Here is a 20,875-nt window from a genome sequence, read left to right as displayed (position 1 = left end):
CAATTGCCTTTTGAATTAGCGCCTGGATAGACCGAGAACTTCCATAGGCATTTAGCACAGAATAAAACTTTATTCATTTATTAGATTCATTGCTGCTCATCTCGCCTCAAAAGTTGACCATCATCCCCTCTGTTGAGGATGGCAAAGGGGAAGGAATCCCATCGTAAGAAATGGGAATGGGATCCTTCGAAATCTTCCTGTTGAATTGGGGCGTTGAAACCTTTTCCAACCTGGAGATTTATGGATTCCTGGTAAAACCGTTCGCCCAGCATGTAAACAAATCTCGCCGGGCTGTTTTAGGAAAGGGAAGGTAGATTCGCCAAGCGAAGTAATCATTTTTATTCTGCTGATTGTCCAAATGGAAATGGACATATATGATAAAAATGTCAGGCTCCCTCCCCACGTCAGGCGCCTAACAGGATTACATGTCATCTCTTAATGTCTCGCTCTGTTTTCCTTTTGCCGTGAATGGCTGCATTATTGCTCACAGGAACTCTGCTGTAATATATGGTAACAGACAAGTAGGTCTTTATGGGCAGTGATTATTCGCTTTGAATGAAACCTGTGATTTATGTCCATTTAACTGAAAAGCCTTGTAAATTCCCAGTGCTGCATTTTTCCTCAATAGAGAATGAGTGAAGCGAAAGTGACAACCGCCTTGGTGGGGAAATGTGCAGAGCATCGCCGCGTTATATTTAATATACCTGACATGACAAACGTGCCCGATGTTAGCCCGTCACCTTTAAGCAGGCGTGGAAGTGACATCGAGTCAGGAAGGGCTGCGAGCACCAAGCGGTTCGGCCTCCGAAGCCTGCCTTTTAAGTAATTTCTTGTACGGCCTCCTCCTCCTCTTCCTCCTCCATCTTCTTCTTCCTCCTCCTAGTGTATTCCCGCAAGCGCAGGGTCCGCTTTACGGATCATTGAACGCCACTTTGCGTGGTCAGTTGCGTCTCCGGGGTGCAGCCCTGCCGCTTGCCTATCTTTGTTGATGGTGTCTTGCCATCTCTGCTTTGGGTGCCCGTGAGGTCGCCAGCCATTGGCTTCTACCCTGTTTCCCGGAAAATGTGACCTACCCTGAAAGTAAGACCTAGCTTGATTTTTACATGTGCGTCCAACATAAGCCCTACCCCCCAAAATAAGGCCTCTGACAGCAAAAAGGAGGCTGGCAGTGACGCACGCAAGTGAGGTGAGTCAGTGGATGACATCCCCCCAAATAAGACACAGTGCCTTTTTTGGTGGCAAAAGAAATATAAGACAAGGTCTTATTTTTGGGGAAACACAGTAGTTGGTAGGTAGTTTTGGCCACAGTAGAAGGTGCTCCACTCTGGATGTGTCCATACCAGTGGAGCTGGCCTTCTCTCAAGCCTTGTGGATGTTCGGACTCTCTTGGTGTTTGGAGACTCTTTGTGTTTGAAATAGTTCTTAGTAACAGGCGACTCGGGAGTAAGGCTGCAAAGTGATGGCCTTTCCCTTAAGAGATAAAGGTTAGCTGAGAAGCCAGAGTTCTTTGCAGGAAGCAAAGAAGTTTTTGCATTCAAGCCTTGTGGACGTTCGGACTCTTAGTTTGTGTTGGGAGACTCTTTGTCTTTGAAATATTTCTTGGCGACTTTATCTAGTGTTCTTGGCAGCCTTGCACAACCTTAGCAAGGCTTGTTCTTATCCGAGACAATTAGTTTGAAACAGCCTTTTAACCGGGAAGGAACGGAAGTCGTAAAGAATCATTAAAAGGTTTTGCTGCTACCTCCATTTTGTGTTTGTTTCCTTGGAACAAGGTTTGGGTCAGAACAATTCCACGAACGAGACCATCATCACTTTATTCTGTGAGGCCGAATGACAAGAGTTGGAAAGGGACCTGGGAGGTCTTCTAGACCAACCCCCCTCCCTGCTCAGGCAGGAAACCCTCTATTCCATTTCAGACAAATGGCCGTTCAATCTCTCGTTGAAAACCTCCACAACTTCCTAATTGTTCTCACTGTCAGGAAATTTTCTAGGTTGGTTCTCTCCTGCATTCGGTTATTCTTTCTTCCCTTTGCTAAATCTCAGGAATGGGATGAAAACTTTGGATATTTTTTTTTCCCCTTGCACAGAAGCAGCATTATCTTGGAAGTTGTCTGGTGGGACATTGGCTGCTTCCTGACCTACCATTCTCTTCTTTAACCCGTTGGACCCCCTGTATATTATGGCGCAGTGTTTCTTTGTGATGGGCATGTTTTGAAAACACCGGACTTAAAAAGCCTCGGTTAACAAAACCCCAGCATTGCCTTCTCTTCAAGGTGAACGTGGAACTGAATTAATAAATAAGGCTGGAGAAAAAGCTTTGTCTTTTATCTCGCCACGAACTCTCTGGGGCAGCCCTTTCATTGTAGCTGCGATATTATTCCGTTAGCCAGCGTACCTAACTGTACAATTCCGACACCGCGGGTTTCTAATCTGCTTACTTATAATTCAGGAGCTTGCCCATATATTAATGAACCCTTAATGAGCTGTTGAAAATGCCTGAATTACAGTCAGATTATTAAACTCCAATGGCCCCTGTAATCAGACCGTTTGGAGTGGGATTTGAGGGTGCGTTTGGTATCGGGGAGAGTGGAGTGGGGAACGGCACTCCTGCGGCGAAGGGGACGGGTTGCCTTCGGAGGGGGAAGCTTTGTCATCGTTTTGACCTGCAATTTATTTTATTGGCCTCTGAATGCTGGCGCTGCTGGGGCAGGAGGCTCGGCATTATCTCTGGAGGCAGGTGTGTGGCGGTGGATTGAAAGACAGCCTAATTGGGATGCGCGGAAAGAGAGGCCGCAACTCTGGGTTTATAACAAAGGCGGGGTCCGTGGAGAAACCGTGTTTGAGCTCCTGTCGTTGATTTGTCAGGATCTTACCGATACGGAAAGAAACGGTGAGGTGAGCCCTTCTCCAGCGGACGAGGAGCGTGGATGGGAGATAATATTTCTAGCTAGGGGGTCTTGTGGTTTTCTTGCAGGTAGTTCATTAGCAAACTGGGAAACCTCAGTGCTAGGAGGGGGGGAGGAGGATGGTTGTTTCTTTGCAGACCTCTCATGACCCAACTCGGTCACATCATCAGGACTAGAAGGAAGTGGGATTTGTGGAGTGGAGGAGGAGGAGGAATAGTAGCGGTAGGAAGACTGTCTGAACTTAGATGCTGGTGACTTGCTCCCTGTTTATTATTCAGTGGCTTGCCTTGCAACCAGCACCCAATATTCAGATAAACAGGGATTGATTCCAGACAAACAATCCAGGGGAAAACGATAACCCTAATCAAGGAACTACCTACCTCCTCCACCAACAGTGACAAAGCACGCTAAACAAGGAACAAACCCCGCTTCCTTCCAGCACTGACGATGTTACCTACTCCGTTTGTCTGGTGCTAATCCCCGCTTCTCTGAATTTAGGGTCTGGGTGCTACTGAATAGAAATAGGGAGCAAATCACACTCGCCAGCACTGACGGCGTTACCCCGTTTGGTAATGAAAGGTCTGCAAGAAAACAGCCAAGCTCAGAGCTACCGTACATAAACAGCCTTGCCTAGCGCTGATAATGTTACCTCGTTGGGTAATAAAACGTCTGCAAGGGAACCACCCAGTTCGGAGAACGTCGAGGACCCCGCGGGAAAGGAACGGTGGGGGTTGAAAGCCCCAAAGATCCCTCAAAGGGGGCATCATCAGTCTCTTAGCAGCCTGTTTTCAGCCTGGGGTTCTTTTTGTTTTCCACTCTAAGCCGATGCATAACCATCTCGATGGAGGCCTTGCGTTGCCAGTGTTATTAGTAGCTCCCCTGTTATGGTGGAAGTGATAGATGGTCGCACCCGGTGAAGTCCATGCTACATCTCTAATACCACGAAGCGCTCAAAGGTCAGCGAGCTAAACAGTAATAAACCTGTAGGTTGATATACTGGGGAATAAAAATAGACAAACAATAAGCAGTGAGCTTCTATGTCGGGAAGGTACATAGTATCGGTGCTTAATTTACAAAGGACAGTGGCCAGGCCTGGGAAAGGGAAGCTGACCTACAAAAACCGCCTTCTCTGTTGTTCGTGTCTTCCGTTTTTGGGGTCCAGAATAAGATCCTAGTGTGTGTTTTAAGTAATGAAGGCATTAAAACAGGGTTCAAGTCGGTTGGCCAGGATGGAGAGGAAAGGCGTGGCTTCTTGGTGCCTTGAATCCAGGATTCAAGACCAACCTCTTGACCGTGGCAAGGTTTAAGGAAGTGAGAATCGGCCCAAAGTCAGGGAAGGGCGTGCAATGCCTGTCTTGGTGGTAAAGACGGAATTTTGGAAGATTTAAGGAGATTTTCAACCCTCGTTTAGAGAGGAAGTTCGTTAAAGATGGAGCCTCAACAGAAGGGGATATTGGAGAGCTCAGGGCTGAACAGAGGGGTCCGTGGTGCTCTCTGACCTTGGTGGGTTTTCTTGGTAGTTTCATGACCCAACTAGGGAACATCATCAGTGCTAGAAGGGAGTGGGCTGTTGTTGTTACTTCCTTCCTTCCCTTCCTTCTCTCCTTCCCTTTTCTCCTTCCTCCTTTGCTTTTTTTGGGGTGGGGTGGGGGGGTTGGATTAGAAGATCTATAAGGCCCCTTCAAACTCGGTTCATCTGTTAATCTCTTAAGCGACCTGAAGAGGTCTTGCAGTTTTTCTTCTCCTTGCATTGGTAATCACAATCTCAAATCATTGTGTTTTGCACGGTGTGGAGATCATCTTGGCAGCCCGCCCACCTCAACCCGATTAGACGTACAAATTGTCAGCCTTGATCTGTGGCGTTCAGATGGGACTGCTGACAAGGCATAACTCGGGGAGTTTCTCCTGGGCAGGCAAAGCTTTTTCATTTCTTCTGGGGATTTGGGGGGGAGAGAGGAGCCAGAATAGAGGGGTGTGTGTGTGTGTGTGTGTGTGTGTGTGTGTGTGTGCCTGCTAATAAACAGCTGTTGCTGCCACCAAGCCATATGTTTGGAGAAATCCTGATTTGTGCAGGGCAAGGCAGTCGTGGAGCACAGATCAGGACTTACCTTTTGGAACAACCCAAAAGAAAAAGAAAGAGGGGAAAAAAAGAGAGATTTCTTACTTAGCACCCAAGATGGACTAATTTCCTTGGGTGTTCAGGTCTCGCCTTCCTCCCTGAAATAGAAACAAAACAGGGGGACCAAGGAATTCCTGCCTTTCCACAGTATTGGCAGGTTCTTCAGCAGGGCTTCCCAATTACACACACACACACACACACACACACACACACACACACACACACACATACATTTATATATATATATAAAAGTGAAAGACCATGCAGGCATCATCACAAAATCTCCAGAACTGTAAAGCCTACAAACTTGAAATTTGGCCCGTAGGTTCCTCTTGGCTTCTAGGGGCTCACTAAGAAAGGATTTTTCGAAATGACCATCAGAGCATTTAGAGTATTTCCTATATTATTATTATTATTATTATTATTATTATTATTATTATTATTATTATTATTATTATCATCAACAAGCTCTGATGCTAAGGAGTTCTACTCCCCCTCCCCACCTGAAATCTCTTCCAAATGCAAAACACCAGTAGAGGAGAGGAGTTTCAGTATCGCTTTGAGATTCACAGCAGCACCAAGAAGCTTTAGTGGAAGTTGAGCTAAGCCACGCCCAGGCTCCTTGCTGTCTCCTTCTTGCTCACACCACAAGTACTCTTTCAGTTTCCAAACAGCCCTCCACTCACACACACTGAGAGGACACGAGCCAGATGAATACCCATGGATGCTTGTAGGCCGAGGTAGAATCCCCCCGCCCTTATTTTCCTTCCCAAAACTAAGCCCAATCACATAGTTTCATGCGAAGCACAGGTATCCAGCTGGTATTAAATATACAGTATTCACCTAGGGGGGATAATATGTGTATATGTGTTTTCCATTTTAGTGCGTGTTTTTTCCAGCGTCTTGTTTTGGGGTGGGTGGGGCCAGTCAGGAGTGGGATTTGGGGATTCTTCAAACTGCACAGAATCTTAGCTAGGGGCTCTCTTCTGAACCCCTGCGAACCCCCAGGAGCCCAGCCCTGGATATTCCCGTGAAGGCATCTCTCTGTGGAACAGCAACCCTTTCCGTTTTGCAGGATTCAAGAACTGGCGGGATGAATATGGGTGGGGGCGTTTCATGCGGCGCTAACACGTTGGGGTCTCTCCTTTTTCTTGCCTTCTCCCCAGGTCTGAGCATCCGAGGGGCGCAAGAGGAAGACCCCCCCGACCCTCAGCTCATGAGGTTGGACAACATGCTTCTTGCAGAGGGAGTCTCCGGTCCCGAGAAAGGCGGGGGGTCAGCGGCAGCGGCGGCGGCGGCGGCAGCTTCGGGCGGGACTTCAGATAATTCTATCGAACACTCCGATTACCGAGCCAAATTGACGCAGATCCGACAGATCTACCACACCGAGTTGGAGAAATATGAGCAGGTTAGAGCTTGAAGCTTTGCCACCTGGTTACATTGGTGGTGATTCTCTTGTTTTGAACTCCAAAAACCGGGAAAAAAATGACATGTTGAGGTTCTTCTAGCAGCTCCCAGCCTACAGACAGACTCTTGCCAGGCTAAAGCACGCTACTCGCATCCTTAAAGATTTACTCGTGAGAACTTGTAGAGAGAACCCACCTATCTTGGCCCTTTTTCACCCAACCAAAGTATCTAAACTTTGCTGTCTCTTGATCTTCAGGAATTCAGCCCCTCCTCCTGGGAATCCAGACCCCATTCTGCCACATTTGCGAAGCTTCAGAAAGCAGCCCAGTAGGAAACTATATGAATTCACGCCATTTTGATTTTAAAAAAAAATAACTTGTAAATTCTACAGGTTCAGATATATGAAGGTTGATGTTAATCCTCACTTGGAAGGATGGATGAAAGAGAGGGAAAACTTGTAGCCAATAATTTTTTAAAACAATTATGGAAAATGTGTGTATAGTCATAATAATAATAATAATAGGTCCTTGGACAAAAATCCCCATCAGTCAATTGTAAAAGGCAGCTTTGTGACTCGGAATAGCTTACATCCCGCAGTTATTCCCCATCAAACAATGGTATCCCGGGTCCTTGGGAAGATAGGCTTAAAATAAACAAAAAACCATGCCAAATCCAGTCTGAACCACTGACCGGCCATAACGCCATCTTCCTGAGCCCTACGAATCCTGCCTCGCGCCTGACCTACATAGTGAGAGAGCCGGGGAACGTTAACCTGATCTCTTCCGTTATCTGGGTCAGCGGCACTTCTATCCCCCCCTAAGAAGGAAGGCAGCCCAGATGTCTTGCCGTTCTTCTCCGGCGTGCCGCGGCTCCCTTGCAACCCAGGAGCAAAAGGCCTGGCGCTGTCTTGATTGTGGCTTCAGCCCCCACCCCAACCCCCTGCCTGGAGTTTGATTTTGACGTTTGTCGCCGGTTACCAGGGTGCATTTCAAAAACAGCGGGGGGGAATTGGGGCGGTGGGGAGGAGCGGCAGGGAGAGAGGGAGAGAAGGAACGAAAGCCAGCCCTTTCAGGGAAGGATGCTTTGCCGTCGTTTTCCCAGCGCCAGAAGAAAATCTTTCCCTTCATAATTTACAGCTGCTATAATAGAGATGACATATTGAAAGCTATCTTCTATAATTACATTGAAATACATTTTTTTTTCTTTCTTTCTTTCTTTCTTCCCCCGCTCTGGGCAAAAGTATTTGTAAGCATCTCGAAACTCCCAGGATAACTGGGGAGCTGCACGCCCGGATGCCCTCTTTCAAAAAGGAGGGGTTTTTTTGAGGGGAGGGGGCAGCAAGGAAGGGGACCCCCAAACTAGGAGCCTGCTGGACAAGGCAGAGGGATGGAGAGGAACGGAGGGGGTGGTGGTGTTATTATTATTATTTTTCACGGAAGAAGGAAAAATAAAATAAAATAAAATAGAGGCTGGACCCAACAGGCAATTTATCATGCTAAAACTGCAGCGGGGGAAATAGTGACTTCCAGCTGACTTAAAAGCATCACAGAGCCGTCTCCAGATTTAGGTAAACCTGCTGCACGTTTCCGCTTGCTTCTCTGGGCATCGTGGCGAATAATTCTCGGGGAGCAATCCCGCCGCAGGGGTGGAGGTGACGTTTATCCTAACCATAACCCTGCCCCAAAGAAGATGAGGGAGTCAACCTATTCTCCAAAGCCCCAGAAGGCAGGACAAGAAGCAACGGATGGAAAACGGATCAAGGACAGAAGCAACCCAGAATTAAGGAGGAATTTCCTCAAAGGGAGAAGGATTAACCTTTGGGACAAACTTGCCTCCAGAAGTTGTGACTGCTCCAACACTGGAGATTCTTAAGAAGGTGTTGGATAACCATTTGTCTGAAATGATATAGGTTCCCTTGCTTGAGCAGCGGTTGGACTAGAAGACCTCCAAGGTCCCTTCCATTATTCTGTGATTATATGGAGCCTCGTCTTGGCGGGGCGGGGCTGAAGTTGGTTGGGAGAAGAGTTTCCAGCCAGATCTTTCTAGGGTATTGTCTCTGGGATGACACAGGGATTCAAAAGTCCCTTTTGATTGCTTCCGAGGGAAAAAGCCTTGGTTTTAGGTAACCACTGTGTTAAGATTGCCCCTGGTTTGTTTTTTTTTTAATTATCTAAATGTAAATACTTAATGAATTTTACTTAGAGTAATGAGCTAAGTGCACACTCCATAAATGAGTTGTTCAGATTAATCACGGATGAAGGGATGGTTGTAGAGGCGAGCTTTTTGGAATCCTGCAGGAAGGAAGGCTGCTGGCAAACTGCTCATCAAGATTTGCACCCGTACAGATCATCCTCGACTTACGACCACGGTTGAGCCTGTCGCTTCTGTTGCTAAGTGAGAAGTTTGTGGAACGACCTGGAGTAAGCATGTTCTGGGTTCAACCCTTGTTCAGTTTCCATCGATTGTTCCTTGTCTGGCCTTCAGGTGCTTTGGAGAATAGCTTGATCCCCTCCTCCTCTCTGGGGCAGCCCCTCAAACACTAGAAGATGCTCTCCTGTCTCCCCTGGTCCTTCTCTTCCCTAGACCAGCCAGGCCCAGTTCCTGCAACCGTTCGTTGTATGTTTCATCCTCCAGTCCCCTAATCCATCCTCCAGTCCCCTAATTCATCCATCTCATCTAGTCCAACCCCGCCACCCAAGCAAGGAGACCCTACCCCATTCCTGACAGATGGCAGTCCAGCCTCTTCTTGGAAACCTCCAGGGATGAATCTCCCACAACTTCTGAAGGCAGCTTCTGTTTCGTGGGTTGGTTGTTCTCACTGTCAGAAAATCTCTCCTAATTTCTAGGTTGAATCTCCTTGATCAGTTTCCTTGCTTTGGAAAACAGCTTGACCCCCCCTCTCCTCCTCTCTGTGGCAGCCCCTCGAGTATTGGAAGACTGCCATCCTATTTCCCCTGGTCCTTCTCTTCACTCGACTAGCCACGCTGCGTCAGGATTCCGGCAAGCACCCTAATTAAATCATGATTCTCGAGCCAAACTTCAAAAAACTTTTATTAGAGGATTCATACTGGCACTGCCATCTCTGGCCTAGATCATTTGCAGTCCCCTGGGACCCTGTTTCCACTCCCCACCCCCCGGGTGTGTCATAAATCAGGTTCTCCAACTGAATGCGCTGCCGGGCTGGCTGTCATCATTCACGTTCTCCAATCAAATATATTCACGGGCAAAAGCTCTGGTAGTTTAGTTACAATCTTTTCAAGATAAAGAGTTGGAATGCACTTCAACCGGTTGCATAGGGATGTTTTATGAGTTGACGTCCGTTCATTCCTGCAACCGTTCATTGCAGGTTTGAGCTTCCAGTGTCCGAACTGTGGTTGACTTTGGGTTGCGTTGCAGATGGTTGGAGGAGAGCGGTGGTTGTTTTCTGAACTTGGAGTAAGCCTGTGGTGGGTTTTTTCCCCCCCCAAGGACCCCTCCCTCCTCACTCTCTCCTCTCCTCCCCACCTCTCTCTGCAGGCGTGCAATGAATTCACCACCCACGTGATGAACCTCCTGCGAGAACAGAGCCGAACGAGGCCCATTTCCCCCAAAGAGATCGAAAGGATGGTGGGCATAATCCACCGGAAATTCAGCTCCATCCAGATGCAGCTCAAGCAAAGCACTTGTGAAGCCGTCATGATCTTGAGATCCCGGTTCCTTGATGCCAGGTGGGTAGATCCGCTAGATCTCTCAGGAAGGGGTTGTCCCCGCTAGCGATTGGCAGGCCAAGCGAAGTTGGAGGAGCTCAAGGTCATCGTCAGCTTCGTTTTCCGAAGAGCCACTTCCAAGGCCAATTTTCTTCTTCTTTTTCTGGTGCTCTTGATAGAAAGGAGGCAGCTTTAAGGCTTGTGGACTCCCCAAATTTCCCAGCCAGCAGGAAAGACCCACAGTAGCCACCCCAAACTTCCCTGTTAAGATTGGCCTGTTTTTTGTGTTTTTTTTCGGTAATTATCTAAATGTAAATACTTAACCAGTTTTGCTTAGAATTAGCTGGCTGAGGAATTCTGAGAGTTGAAACCTACAAGTTGCCAAGTTTGGAGGTCACTCTGGTCCAGAAGATGTTATCATTGAGTCTCACCTGTGGGATTTCTCTTCTTCCTTCCTTCCTTCCTTCCTTCCTTCCTTCCTTCCTTCCTTCCTTCCTTCCTTCCTTCCTTCCTTCCTTCCTTCCTTCTCTTCCCTCTCCCTCTCCTCTTCTCTTCTCTCCCTCTCCCTCTCTATCCCTCTCCCCCTTTCTCTCTCCCTCTCCTCCTCTTTCCCCCTCCCTCTCTTTTCTCCTTCCTGTCCCTCTCCCCTCCTCTGCTCTGCTCTTAGGCGAAAAAGGCGCAACTTCAGTAAACAAGCCACAGAAATCCTGAATGAGTATTTTTACTCGCACCTCAGCAACCCCTACCCCAGCGAAGAAGCCAAAGAAGAGCTGGCCAAGAAATGTAGCATCACAGTATCCCAGGTAAAACCTGACTCCTTCCTGTGTGTGTGTGTGTGTGCGTGTGTGTGTGTAGACGTTTGACAACAGGTAGGTTCCCTCGTGAGAACGATTGCCATTTTCTGAAATTAAAATGGCCCTTCCTATGTTGTTCTGGTCCTTGTTGCAGTTTGCTCTTCTCTTAGCCAACAGGATGGTGAGCAGCAGAGAAGTTTCTTTCATGGTCCCTTGGCTTCTGGGTGGCCTCCAGAGGCTTCCTTGGGGGGGCGGTCCTTTCCTCCGATGCTAAGCCTCTCTGGACCAGTCTCATGCCAACTAAATCCAGCAGTTGAAGTACCTTGAAGGCAAAGGCTGTGGAAACGCCAGTCTAGACCCCACAGAAGAGAATGCTTATGTTGAAGGGGTTAGAACCGGTCCGAAACAGCTGCATGCCACCACTGGAGTTGGACAAGCGAAGCGGCTCCAGAAGGGCTAGATTCCCATCTTCGTGGCGCAGAAGCTTTCTCGGGCCTTCTGGCTGACGGAGGAACTTACCCAGAGAGCGGCTAATTAGAATTTAAAAGCCAGCCTCACATATGATATGATTGGCCTTTGTAAAGGAGGCCTACTCATGTGGATCACCTAATTATGTGCTAGGAAGGAAGAAATTCTCTATGGCCTACTTGAACCCTGTCCAGCATTGTTCCTTTGTGGCTAGAGAGAGAGAGAGAGAGAGAAAGCGAACAGGAGAAGAAGAAGAAGAAAAAATAAAAACAGCTTGTATTTTCCAGCAACTTGCCCGTATTCCACTTATGGTTATGGAAATTTGAACACAGCACAAGGAGAGAAGCCCCCCCCAAAGAATGATCTCAGTACTCCACCGATATCAGAATCTTATTTGCAATGTGAGCGGGTAGATCCCTCCAGAGAACTGACAGCCAAAATAGACTTATCTTTTCTGCTCTTTGTCTCCGATGTTGATATTCGCGCTGGCTTGTGGTTTTCTGGTGTTGGCATCTGCTACGGAAGTACGGCACCTCTGTCAGGAAAAGGTCTACTCATTGACTGAGATTATTAGTTGTTAATTGGACACCTCCAAAATGAATTGACGTTGGTCTGGGGGGGGTTTTTTGGAGGAATTTTTGGAAGCCAGTCAATAGGCCTGATACAAGAGAATATTTCTAGCTCAGGGTTCAACTGCGGGGGTGCTCTCTAAGTTGGCTGTTTTCCTGCAGATATTTTATTATGCAACTATGGAACATCGTGAGTGCTAGTGAGCGCAACTTACTCCGTGTTTATATCCAGGAGCTCACCCTGCAACCAGCACCCAATATTCAGATAAGCGGGGATTAACCCCAGACAAACAATCAAGGAGAAAACAATACCCTAACCAAAGAACTACTGACACCTTCACCAAAACTGACAGAGCAAGCCGCTGTATATAAACAAGGGAGCAAAATCCCACTGCCTTCTAACACTGATGGTGTTACCTCGTTTGGTAATGAAACATCTGCAAGAAAACGATCAAACTCGGAGCTACTATAAATAAACTGGGAACAGGTCACGCCGACTAGCACTGATGATGTTGCCTAGCTGGGTCACGAAATGTCTGCAGGAAAACAACCAAGTGTAGAGACCGCCCAGGTAACCAGCAAAGCAAATTATTTTATAGCTTGGTTGCTTCCACTCAGTAGAACAAAAAAAGTTGAAAAATGGAAGAAAAAAAAACCCCTCCGGGTACATTTTATAGTCTATGGAGGAGGCTAATGGGTTTCTGTTTGAGGTTTTCAACACCCATAAGATCAAATCTTGGCTAAAGCCATTTTTAGAGGGAAATCTCAAAGCAACCATTCCAATCAAATCCAGCCCTGGACTGGAAAAGAATTGCACATTGTTACCTTGAAGGATCCAGTGAAACTCCGATTAAAAAGAGATCTCATTTTGTGGAAGGATAACCAGGACAGGTGTCATTTTTTTCTAAAAATGTATTATTAACAAATCATGCATTTTGAACCGGAGGTAGCTTGGTAGACCCATGGATCAGTTTTTAGCACTTTTTGACAGCATCAAACCTGGACAGCATTTCAAGATCTCTCTTGTACATTTGGTGAAACTTAAACCATCTTTAAACAAACCAAGTCAAGAAGGTTGTGTTTTTAAAAACAAACAAACAATGCCATTGTTTCTATCATTTTTCAGAGTCAGGATCCGGCGGTTTAATTAGGAGCACTTTGCCAAGCTCTCAACCAGACAAGGGGAAATATAAGTTGAAGGCCTGGTTATCTGGTGACTCTTCCCTTTTTTCCTTTGATATTTGGAGGGCAGCGTGTTTTGGTAGCCGTCCTTTCCGTCCAAGATCAAACAAGTCTGCTTCTCCCCAAAGTTGTGCATCTTCCCGACTGAACAATAATTTATTGCCTTTTTGAAAATTTAGCATTGCAATTAACGTGATGAATCAGTGCGAGGGTATTGTTTTGAAATGTAATACACAGTTAAGCCCAATTAATTAATTGGCTTTCAGCGACTGGGAGCAGAGTGATGTCGGTTTGGGCTTTTGAAGGCGCAGCTAGTTTGTTTAAATGAACAATGGAGCACCGTGCATAGATGTATCTATTCATCCTCCCTTCCACCCTCCACCACCAAAAATAAAACTTCTAATATCCCTGAAGGAGACAAAAGCTTGGTCATTGCCAAGAAAACATGAGACCCAGCATGCTTTGCTAATTGTGGGGCCAGGCTGTTTTTTCTGACTTTCTTCTGCCTTGTCCTCCATCTGGCTGGAGAAGAGATCAAAGGGTCTTGAGCTGTAGGACAGCTGCTAACCTTGGCACTCCGCACAAGCTCCTCTTCATAGGGAAAAGGGTTCAAGAGGCCCAGCGTGGCGGCGGTGGGGCTTCCGGGAGCTCTTCCCAAAGAACCTCTTTTGCGACTCCCGTTTCCCCGAGAGCGATGCCTTCTCCGATGGGTCTGAACAGGGCCTCCGTCACGGAGGAGCGTGATTCGATTTGGACCTCTTTATTGACTTCTTGCAAGCCGTGGCCCAGGCCTGTTACGTTTTGCAATTACTTTATACTTCTTGGAAAGACAAGGAGAGGGGGGGAAAAAAAGGAGGCCATCTGCGGTTCTTCCGCTCGCAACGGCAATTCGGTTAAGTCTTGGCGGTGCTTAATGGCGGCTCTTTGTCATCAAAGGATACAAGTTCCTGGAAAACATTTGCAAAGGGCAAGAAGTGGGTTGCCTGCACGCCCTTTGCAAGAGAAAGGCAGCACGTTTAAGGAGAGGGGAGGCCCGTTCTTTGTTTTTCGGAGGGCTTTTAAAAGACCTACCCTTGTGAAATTTAGGGCCATTTTTAGATCGAACATTTTCCTTGGTGGCTCCATCCGTAGGTGCCGCCTTGCATGCAAAATTCATAAAGATTTGTATTTGTTTGCTTTCAAGAGAAAACTCGGTGGTATTATTATTATTATTATTATTTTAAAGTGCGGCTCTCCATCCTTTTGTTTTCAGCCAACGCCTGGGTGTGTTCCGAGGCAGTTCAGCAAAAGAACAAGCTATAGTTTGGAGTTATCCATGGCTTTGATGACAGTTGAGTCCCCTAAATTGCACACTGTGTGTGTGGTTTATTTTCCCCTTCTTGGACACAGCAGGGAGGTGTCCGTTCTCCTCTCTGTCGGCTGCCTTCTGAGTTCAGTTGAAGGAATAAAGGCTTGCTTAGAAGGAGACGCCGGGATTAAAAAACCAGTAACCGTCGTGGATGTTTGGGGTTTATTTTTATTTATTTATTTTTTTTTTACCTGGGATGAGGCCAGCCCTGACTTTGATATTCCTGGGGTTGCGTTGTGCAGGTTAAACATAATGTACGATCCACTGCGCCTTTCATTGCTTCCAATTAAACTTTGCTTGTTAGTTTAACCTCAAGGTAATCCCATCAAACAATGGATAGCAAAGACAACACTGCCCACAGTAGCTACGGATGAGTGGCCATTAATTTTAATTGCCTTGATATTAAAGATTAAGAACTAGGGGGACTGGCAGGGTGGAAACAATCTGATGTCAAGCAAATCTGCCTTCCCTAGGCTGCGGGGATATTAAATTTTTTTTTTTTTACTGTGAATTAAACAAGGCTTTATTAGTGGCGGCCATTGCTGGATTGGTCCGGAGGTGTGCATAAACGCCCCGATTTCTTATATATCCACAGACAATCCGCTTGACGTATAGAGATTCTGCAATTATGAAACTGTTAATAAAAGCCATAATTGGATTGTCCGTAGTAATTATTTGCCGGCTTTCATTAATGCTTTATTGCTTCCTGACTGACAAGGTAATATTAAGTGCAATATATGTAATACTTCAGCCGGTCGCCCTGGGAATTTGGGCGGGCCAAAGGATGCACCTTTGCTTATTGCCTTCAAAGCTTAGAGAGTTTTCATTAATTTAGGGGGAGAGCAGAGGCCAGGATGATGGTAGGAAGGGTTTTCCCTGCTTGCTTAAGACAATGAGGGAGCTTCAGAGGTCGGGCTTTGTTCCGGCGGTAGCGATTTGATGGTCCAGGGAGTTCCAATCCAAACTCTTTCAGCTGGACAGATGATTCATAAGAAGGGCCTTGGTATTCTCCAATGTAGAAATGTTCTTCCAGTCCTGCTCAGAAAGCCTTCAGAGATGCCTGCAAGGATTGCAGTAGCCGACTTAGATAACACTGCACCGTGCTTTGTAGCCAGGGGTGGGCTTCAAATTTTTTAGCAAGAGGCCCTCTGCCCTAATGACTGGATGGGTGGGTGTGGCCAACTCGACGTCGCTTCTTTGCCCTAATTACCTAAAAAAAAAAAAAAGATAACATACCAAAAAGTTTTATTATTTTGTGCGTTTAATACTGAAATAAAAGACTGGGTGAAACCAGAATTAATAGCAGCGACTGTGAGAGGGATCTTGGAGTCTTACTGGAGTTTCTGGTGGGTTACGTGATTTGGGAATTAATCCCCTCGGAGGCTAGTGGCTACGTGATCTGATTTTCTCCATGGCTCTCCCTCACAAGCAGTGAGTGGATTGTTTATCTAGCTTGCAACATTTTTACCAGGTGTGAAATGCTCTTGGCTGAATGCCCAGAAGTTCAATTAAGCCTATTAGGAGCTTTCCCTGGCTGCTTGTCTCTCTGAGGTTATTGGGGGCTCTCTGAGCCCCGCAGAGTCTTAGCTAGGGTCTCTCCCGAGCCCCCAGTAGCCCACCCCTGTTTATAACAGTTTTCAAGAGTCACAACTTGCCCCCCCCCCCCCCACAATCTGGATCCTTGTTTGACCGAGCTCGGAAGGATGGAAGGGTCAGTCAACCGTGAGCTGCTGAGAATCGAACCGCTGGCAGTGGACAGCGTTAGCCTGCAATACTGCATTCTAACCATTGCACCCCGTTGTCCAATGACATCTAAGAATGTTCCCATGGGGTTGCGTGCTCCTTTCTCAACTCTTTCTTTGAAAGCTCCTTTCTTCTCCTTGGTTCTGAACGAACCTGGTTTTGTTTTCCGGTGGATGCATTTGAAGCGTTCAAAGGGCATTTTGATTTGTGGTTTATGTGCCTTTTGTGAGGGGGAGGCGTGGGAGGGGAGATGATTTTTTAAAAAAATTGCCATGCACGTTAGCCCAACATTCAGAAAAATCTGAAAAGGAAAGCAGCTGGCTGGGCATTAAACCCAGGCATGGCACATCAAAACATCTGGTCATCCAGTGGGAGTATATAATCAGGTGCCCTCAAATGTTGAGCAAATTATACTGAACCCAGTATTCTCTTTCCTTCCCTTCTCTCTCCTTCCTTTCTCTCTTCTTTTCCTTTCCTTCCTTTCCTTCCCTTTCCCTTCCCTTCCTTTCTCTCTTCTTTTGCTTTCCTTTCCCTTCCCTTTCCTTCTCTCTCCTTCCATTATATCTTTTTCCTTTCCCTTCCTTTTCCTTTCTTTCTCTCTCTCTCTCCTTCCTTTCTTCTTTTTTCCTTTCCTTCCCTTTCCTTCTCTCTCCTTCATCTCTTCCTTTTCCTTTTCCTTCCCCTTTCACCTATCCTTCCCCTTCCTTCCTTCCTTCCTTCCTTCCTTCCTTCCTTCCTTCCTTCCTTCCTCTCCCCTTCTCTCTCTCTCTCTCATTCTCATTCTCTCCTCCCCCCTTTCCCTCTCTCCCTCCCGCTTTCCCTCCCCTTCCAGGTATCCAACTGGTTTGGCAACAAGAGAATCAGGTACAAGAAAAACATCGGGAAGTTTCAAGAGGAAGCCAACCTTTACGCTGCCAAAACGGCCGTGACAGCAGCTCACGCCGTAGCCGCTGCAGTTCAAAACAACCAGACCAATTCGCCCACCACCCCAAACTCTGGTGAGTCTCTGCCTTTTCTTTTCTTTATTTAAAGTGGCATTTGGAGGAGGGGAGGCGGGGGGGGGGAGAAAAAAGACCAACCCGGAAGGCAGGGAGGAAAGGGAGTCTACCCTTCTCCCTAGGCCACTTAGAGTCAAGCCAGGGTTTGTCCTCAAAGATGGAAGCATCCAAAGGCAGAGCAATTGGCGAGAAGCCTTCTTCAAAAATGGCCAGATTGGATACTGTGCCATCTGCAGTCAGGGTGATGCTGTCGTTCGGGAAAACAACCAACCACGACAAAAGTTTTGTTCTTGTTGTTGTTGTTGTTGTTTCTGGCCCACTTGCCATGGTCTCTGGGAGTTCGAACCCCAGAGAATGGGACAACCTGCTTCTCCCTTCTCCACGGCATCCTGGAGCTTCCCAATGGTCCTCGATAACTGGAGCAGGTTCTTCAAGCCAACCAGGGTTTTTGTTGTTGTTTTTTTGGGGGGGTTCCTCTCCTCTTCCTCTGCGTTTCCCTCCCCGCCACACCCCGTCTGCACCAGAGGTGGGTCTTCAACCAGTTCTGGAGAACCGGTAGCGGAAATTTTGAGTGGTTCAGAGAACCGGCCAATCCCACCTCTGACTGGCCCCGCCAACCCCATATCTCTTCTCTGCCTCCCGTCGAGTCCCAGCTGATCGGCTGGGACTCCTTTGGTTGCCCTGCCCAGGAGAACGGAGCTGGAAAGCAGGTCGGTGGCGTGGGGAGGGAAGGGGGATTTTGCAGTAGATCCTTCCCCTGAAGTGGGGCGGAAATGCAGATTGCGCGGGACACCGTTCCCCTGCCACGCCCACCAAGCCACGCCCCACAGAACCGGTAGCAACAAAAAAAAGAAAGACAAATGGGAATCCCGCCACCGGCCCTCCGCCCGCCTGCCTTCTTTGCTGCCCTCACCGTGATTCAGCTCCGCTAACTCTTTCGTTTTCCAGGTACTTCCGGTTCTTTTAACCTTCCTAATTCTGGGGACATGTTCATGAACATGCAGAATCTGAATGGGGAGAGTTACCAGGGGTCTCAAGTTGGAGCCAATGTGCAATCACAGGTAGGAGACAACAAAACAAAACAGAAAAAAATAGGGGGAGAAAAAACGCAACACCCCCCCTTCCAAAAAACAAACAAACACCCCAACATCCCGCTAAATTAGGGCGTAGGTAGCAGGGTCTGGTTTGGGCTCGATTTTAAAAAAAGGAGGAACCAAAACAAGAGCCAATAGAAGGGGAAGCGAACCCAGGAACAAATCCAACCACAGATTTCGCCTTCCAGCCGGTTCACACCTCCAGGCACGATTCGGCTCGCCTCCGGTCTTTGGCCTACAACCAAAGCCGACATTGGATCTTTCGGAGCACCGGGGGTTTCTTTGTCCCGGTGAACAACTGGGCGCCTTCCCGGCCGCCGTTGTTCTTCCCCACCTCCCATCTGAAAGTTTTTACCAAACTTTGTGAATGCAGTTCGGCTCTGGCTTGGCCCGGTGGCCTCGGGTTGGGTGTGTGTGGTTTGTTTGGCTGTGGGCCTGAAAGTTGTCGTTGGTCTGGTTTTGGTGGGGCTTTGCCCTCGGCTGCTGTTGTGTTGGGGCGAGGTTTTCGTTTCTGCAAAGCAGAGTGGTTTCCCCTATAAATGCTATTTTCTTCCTCCTCCTCCTCCTCCTCCTCCTCCTCCTCCTCCTCCTCCTCCTCCTCCTCCTCCTCCTCCTCATCATCATCTTTCTCCTTTATTTTTCCTCCTCCTCCTCCTCCTCTTCTTCTTCCTCCCTCCTCCTTCTCCTCCTCCTCCTCCTCTATCATCATCATCTTCTTCTTCTTCTTTCCCCTCCTTTACTTCTCCTGCTCCTGCTCCTCCTCCCTGTCCTTTTCGACTTACACTCACCTGGGCTGCAGATGTGTCAAAACAACACACCGTGCAAACTCATTCTTGCCAACAACTTGGCTAGGCAAGAACTGTTCGGCCGGAGTGGTTTATTAGTAGAAAACCAAGACGGGAAGCGAAGATGCTAGTCCTGTGGGTCCCCGTCGTTCTTTCTCCAGGAACGCCTGCGAGAAAGACACCCCTCTTCCCCCTTTCCGTCCTCCCGCCTCAAAAATAGCTCTGCATTGTTAACTCGCCGTGTGCAAGAAGTTCATTTGCGGGCAAGTCAACACGCTCTCCCCCCCCCCCCTTGTGTTTTCTGCTGCAGGTGGATACTCTGCGTCATGTTATCAATCAGACGGGAGGATACAGTGACGGTTTGGGAGGAAATTCATTGTACAGTCCACATAATTTAAATGTGAGTTCCGTTGATGGGGTGGCGTCCTTTGGGTCAGGGCTGGGCTGAGTCCCCACAGGCTCTCGCTTCCTTCTGGACACGGAGACGGTGGCTGTGAAGATCTGGAGCCCAAAACAGGAGACGTGGTTTATGAGTGTTGGGTTGGGGGCGGAAGAAGCAGCAGGTTCTGAGCGGTTCTGAAGACCCGGTAGCAGAAATTTTGATTTGTTCGGAGAAGGGGCCAATCCTGCCCCTGACTGGCCCCGCCAACCCCATCTCTTCTCTGCCTCCCATTGAGTCCTAGATGATTGACTGGGTCTCCTTTGGTTGCCCTGCACAGGGGAACAGAGAGCTGGAAAGCAGGCTAGTGGGGTGGGGGCGGAAGGGGGATTTTGGAGTATCCTTCCCCTGCCACGCCTACCAAGCCACGCCCGCAGAACCGGCAGTAAAAAAAAAATTCGAATCCCACCACCGATACCGAGTCTAGAAAGAGTTCAGAGAAGAACAACAAAGAAAAATTAGGGGACTGGAAGTTAAAACAGGTGAGGAACGTTTTCAGGAATTGAGTCTGTCTAGTTTAATGAAAAGAAGGACTACAAGGGGTGCCAGTCTGGGTGAGAACAATGCTAAGGTGGCTTTAAGGAGTAGGGGAGACATGATAGCAGTCTTCCAATACTTGAGGGGCTCCCCCAAAGAGGAGGGGGTCAAGCTATTCTCCAAAGCCCCTTCAGAAGGCAGGACAAGAAGCAACGGATGGAAACTGATCAAGGAGAGAAGCAACCTGGAACGAAGGAGGAATTTCCTGACCCTGAGAACAGCCCATTCCCTCCCGTTGCAGGAACTCTGAGCTAATTCTCCACTCAGTGGAACAGAATTTGTGGTTGCTCCATTGCTGGAGGTTTTCAAGAAGAGATTGGGCAACCATTTGTCTGCAATGGGGGTCTAGGGTTTCCTGTTTGAGCAGGGGTTGGACTAGAAGACCTCCAAGGTCCCTTCTGTTATTCCGAATACTTTGGGAGTCTCTTGGGCCAAAGATCGTACAGGATTCTCCACACTCATTCTGGCCTCCTTCTCTCCAAGGACAAATCCTCCCCTCCTTCTCCTTCCCTTTGGTTTCTTCTCAGGCAGAAAGCTTCTTTCCACACACGGACACACGGACACGGACACACACAAAAACAGGCTCTGCATTTTTGCTGGGGCATTAACTTAAGCAGGAATTTTTCTCTCCTCCAAAAGAAGTATCCCAGAAGTATTCTTCTTCTTCTTCTTCTTCTTCTTCTTCTTCTTCTTCTTCTTCTTCTTCTTCTTCTTCTTCTTCTTCTTCTTCTTCTTCTTCTTCTTCTTCTTCTTCTTCTTCTTCTTCTTCTTCTTCTTCTTCTTCTTCTTCTTCTTCTTCT

The 20,875-nt window shown here is 47.7% G+C and overlaps 1 protein-coding gene across 3 annotated transcripts in view; it reads left to right on the top strand.

Annotated features, from left to right (window-relative positions):
* Positions 1-20,875, top strand: part of PBX3 (PBX homeobox 3) — a 128,754-nt gene that overhangs the window by 102,736 nt on the left and 5,143 nt on the right. For 2 of the 3 annotated variants that reach the window (XM_087914635.1, XM_087914636.1), the window contains 6 exons: positions 6,192-6,433; positions 9,949-10,139; positions 10,786-10,921; positions 17,055-17,220; positions 18,169-18,281; positions 19,410-19,499. In XM_087914635.1, the coding sequence (XP_087770761.1) occupies positions 6,192-6,433; positions 9,949-10,139; positions 10,786-10,921; positions 17,055-17,220; positions 18,169-18,281; positions 19,410-19,499 (938 nt within the window). The remainder of the gene's footprint in view (positions 1-6,191; positions 6,434-9,948; positions 10,140-10,785; positions 10,922-17,054; positions 17,221-18,168; positions 18,282-19,409; positions 19,500-20,875) is intronic. The other variant, XM_087914634.1, reaches the window with a different exon arrangement.

This window comes from Pseudonaja textilis, chromosome 17 (genome assembly GCF_049901715.1).
Source record: "Pseudonaja textilis isolate UNSWEBS1 chromosome 17, rPseTex1.2, whole genome shotgun sequence".
NCBI classification, from domain to species: domain Eukaryota; kingdom Metazoa; phylum Chordata; class Lepidosauria; order Squamata; family Elapidae; genus Pseudonaja; species Pseudonaja textilis.
The sequence above is the reverse complement of the archived record's forward strand: the minus strand, read 5'-3'. Positions and strand labels throughout refer to the sequence as shown.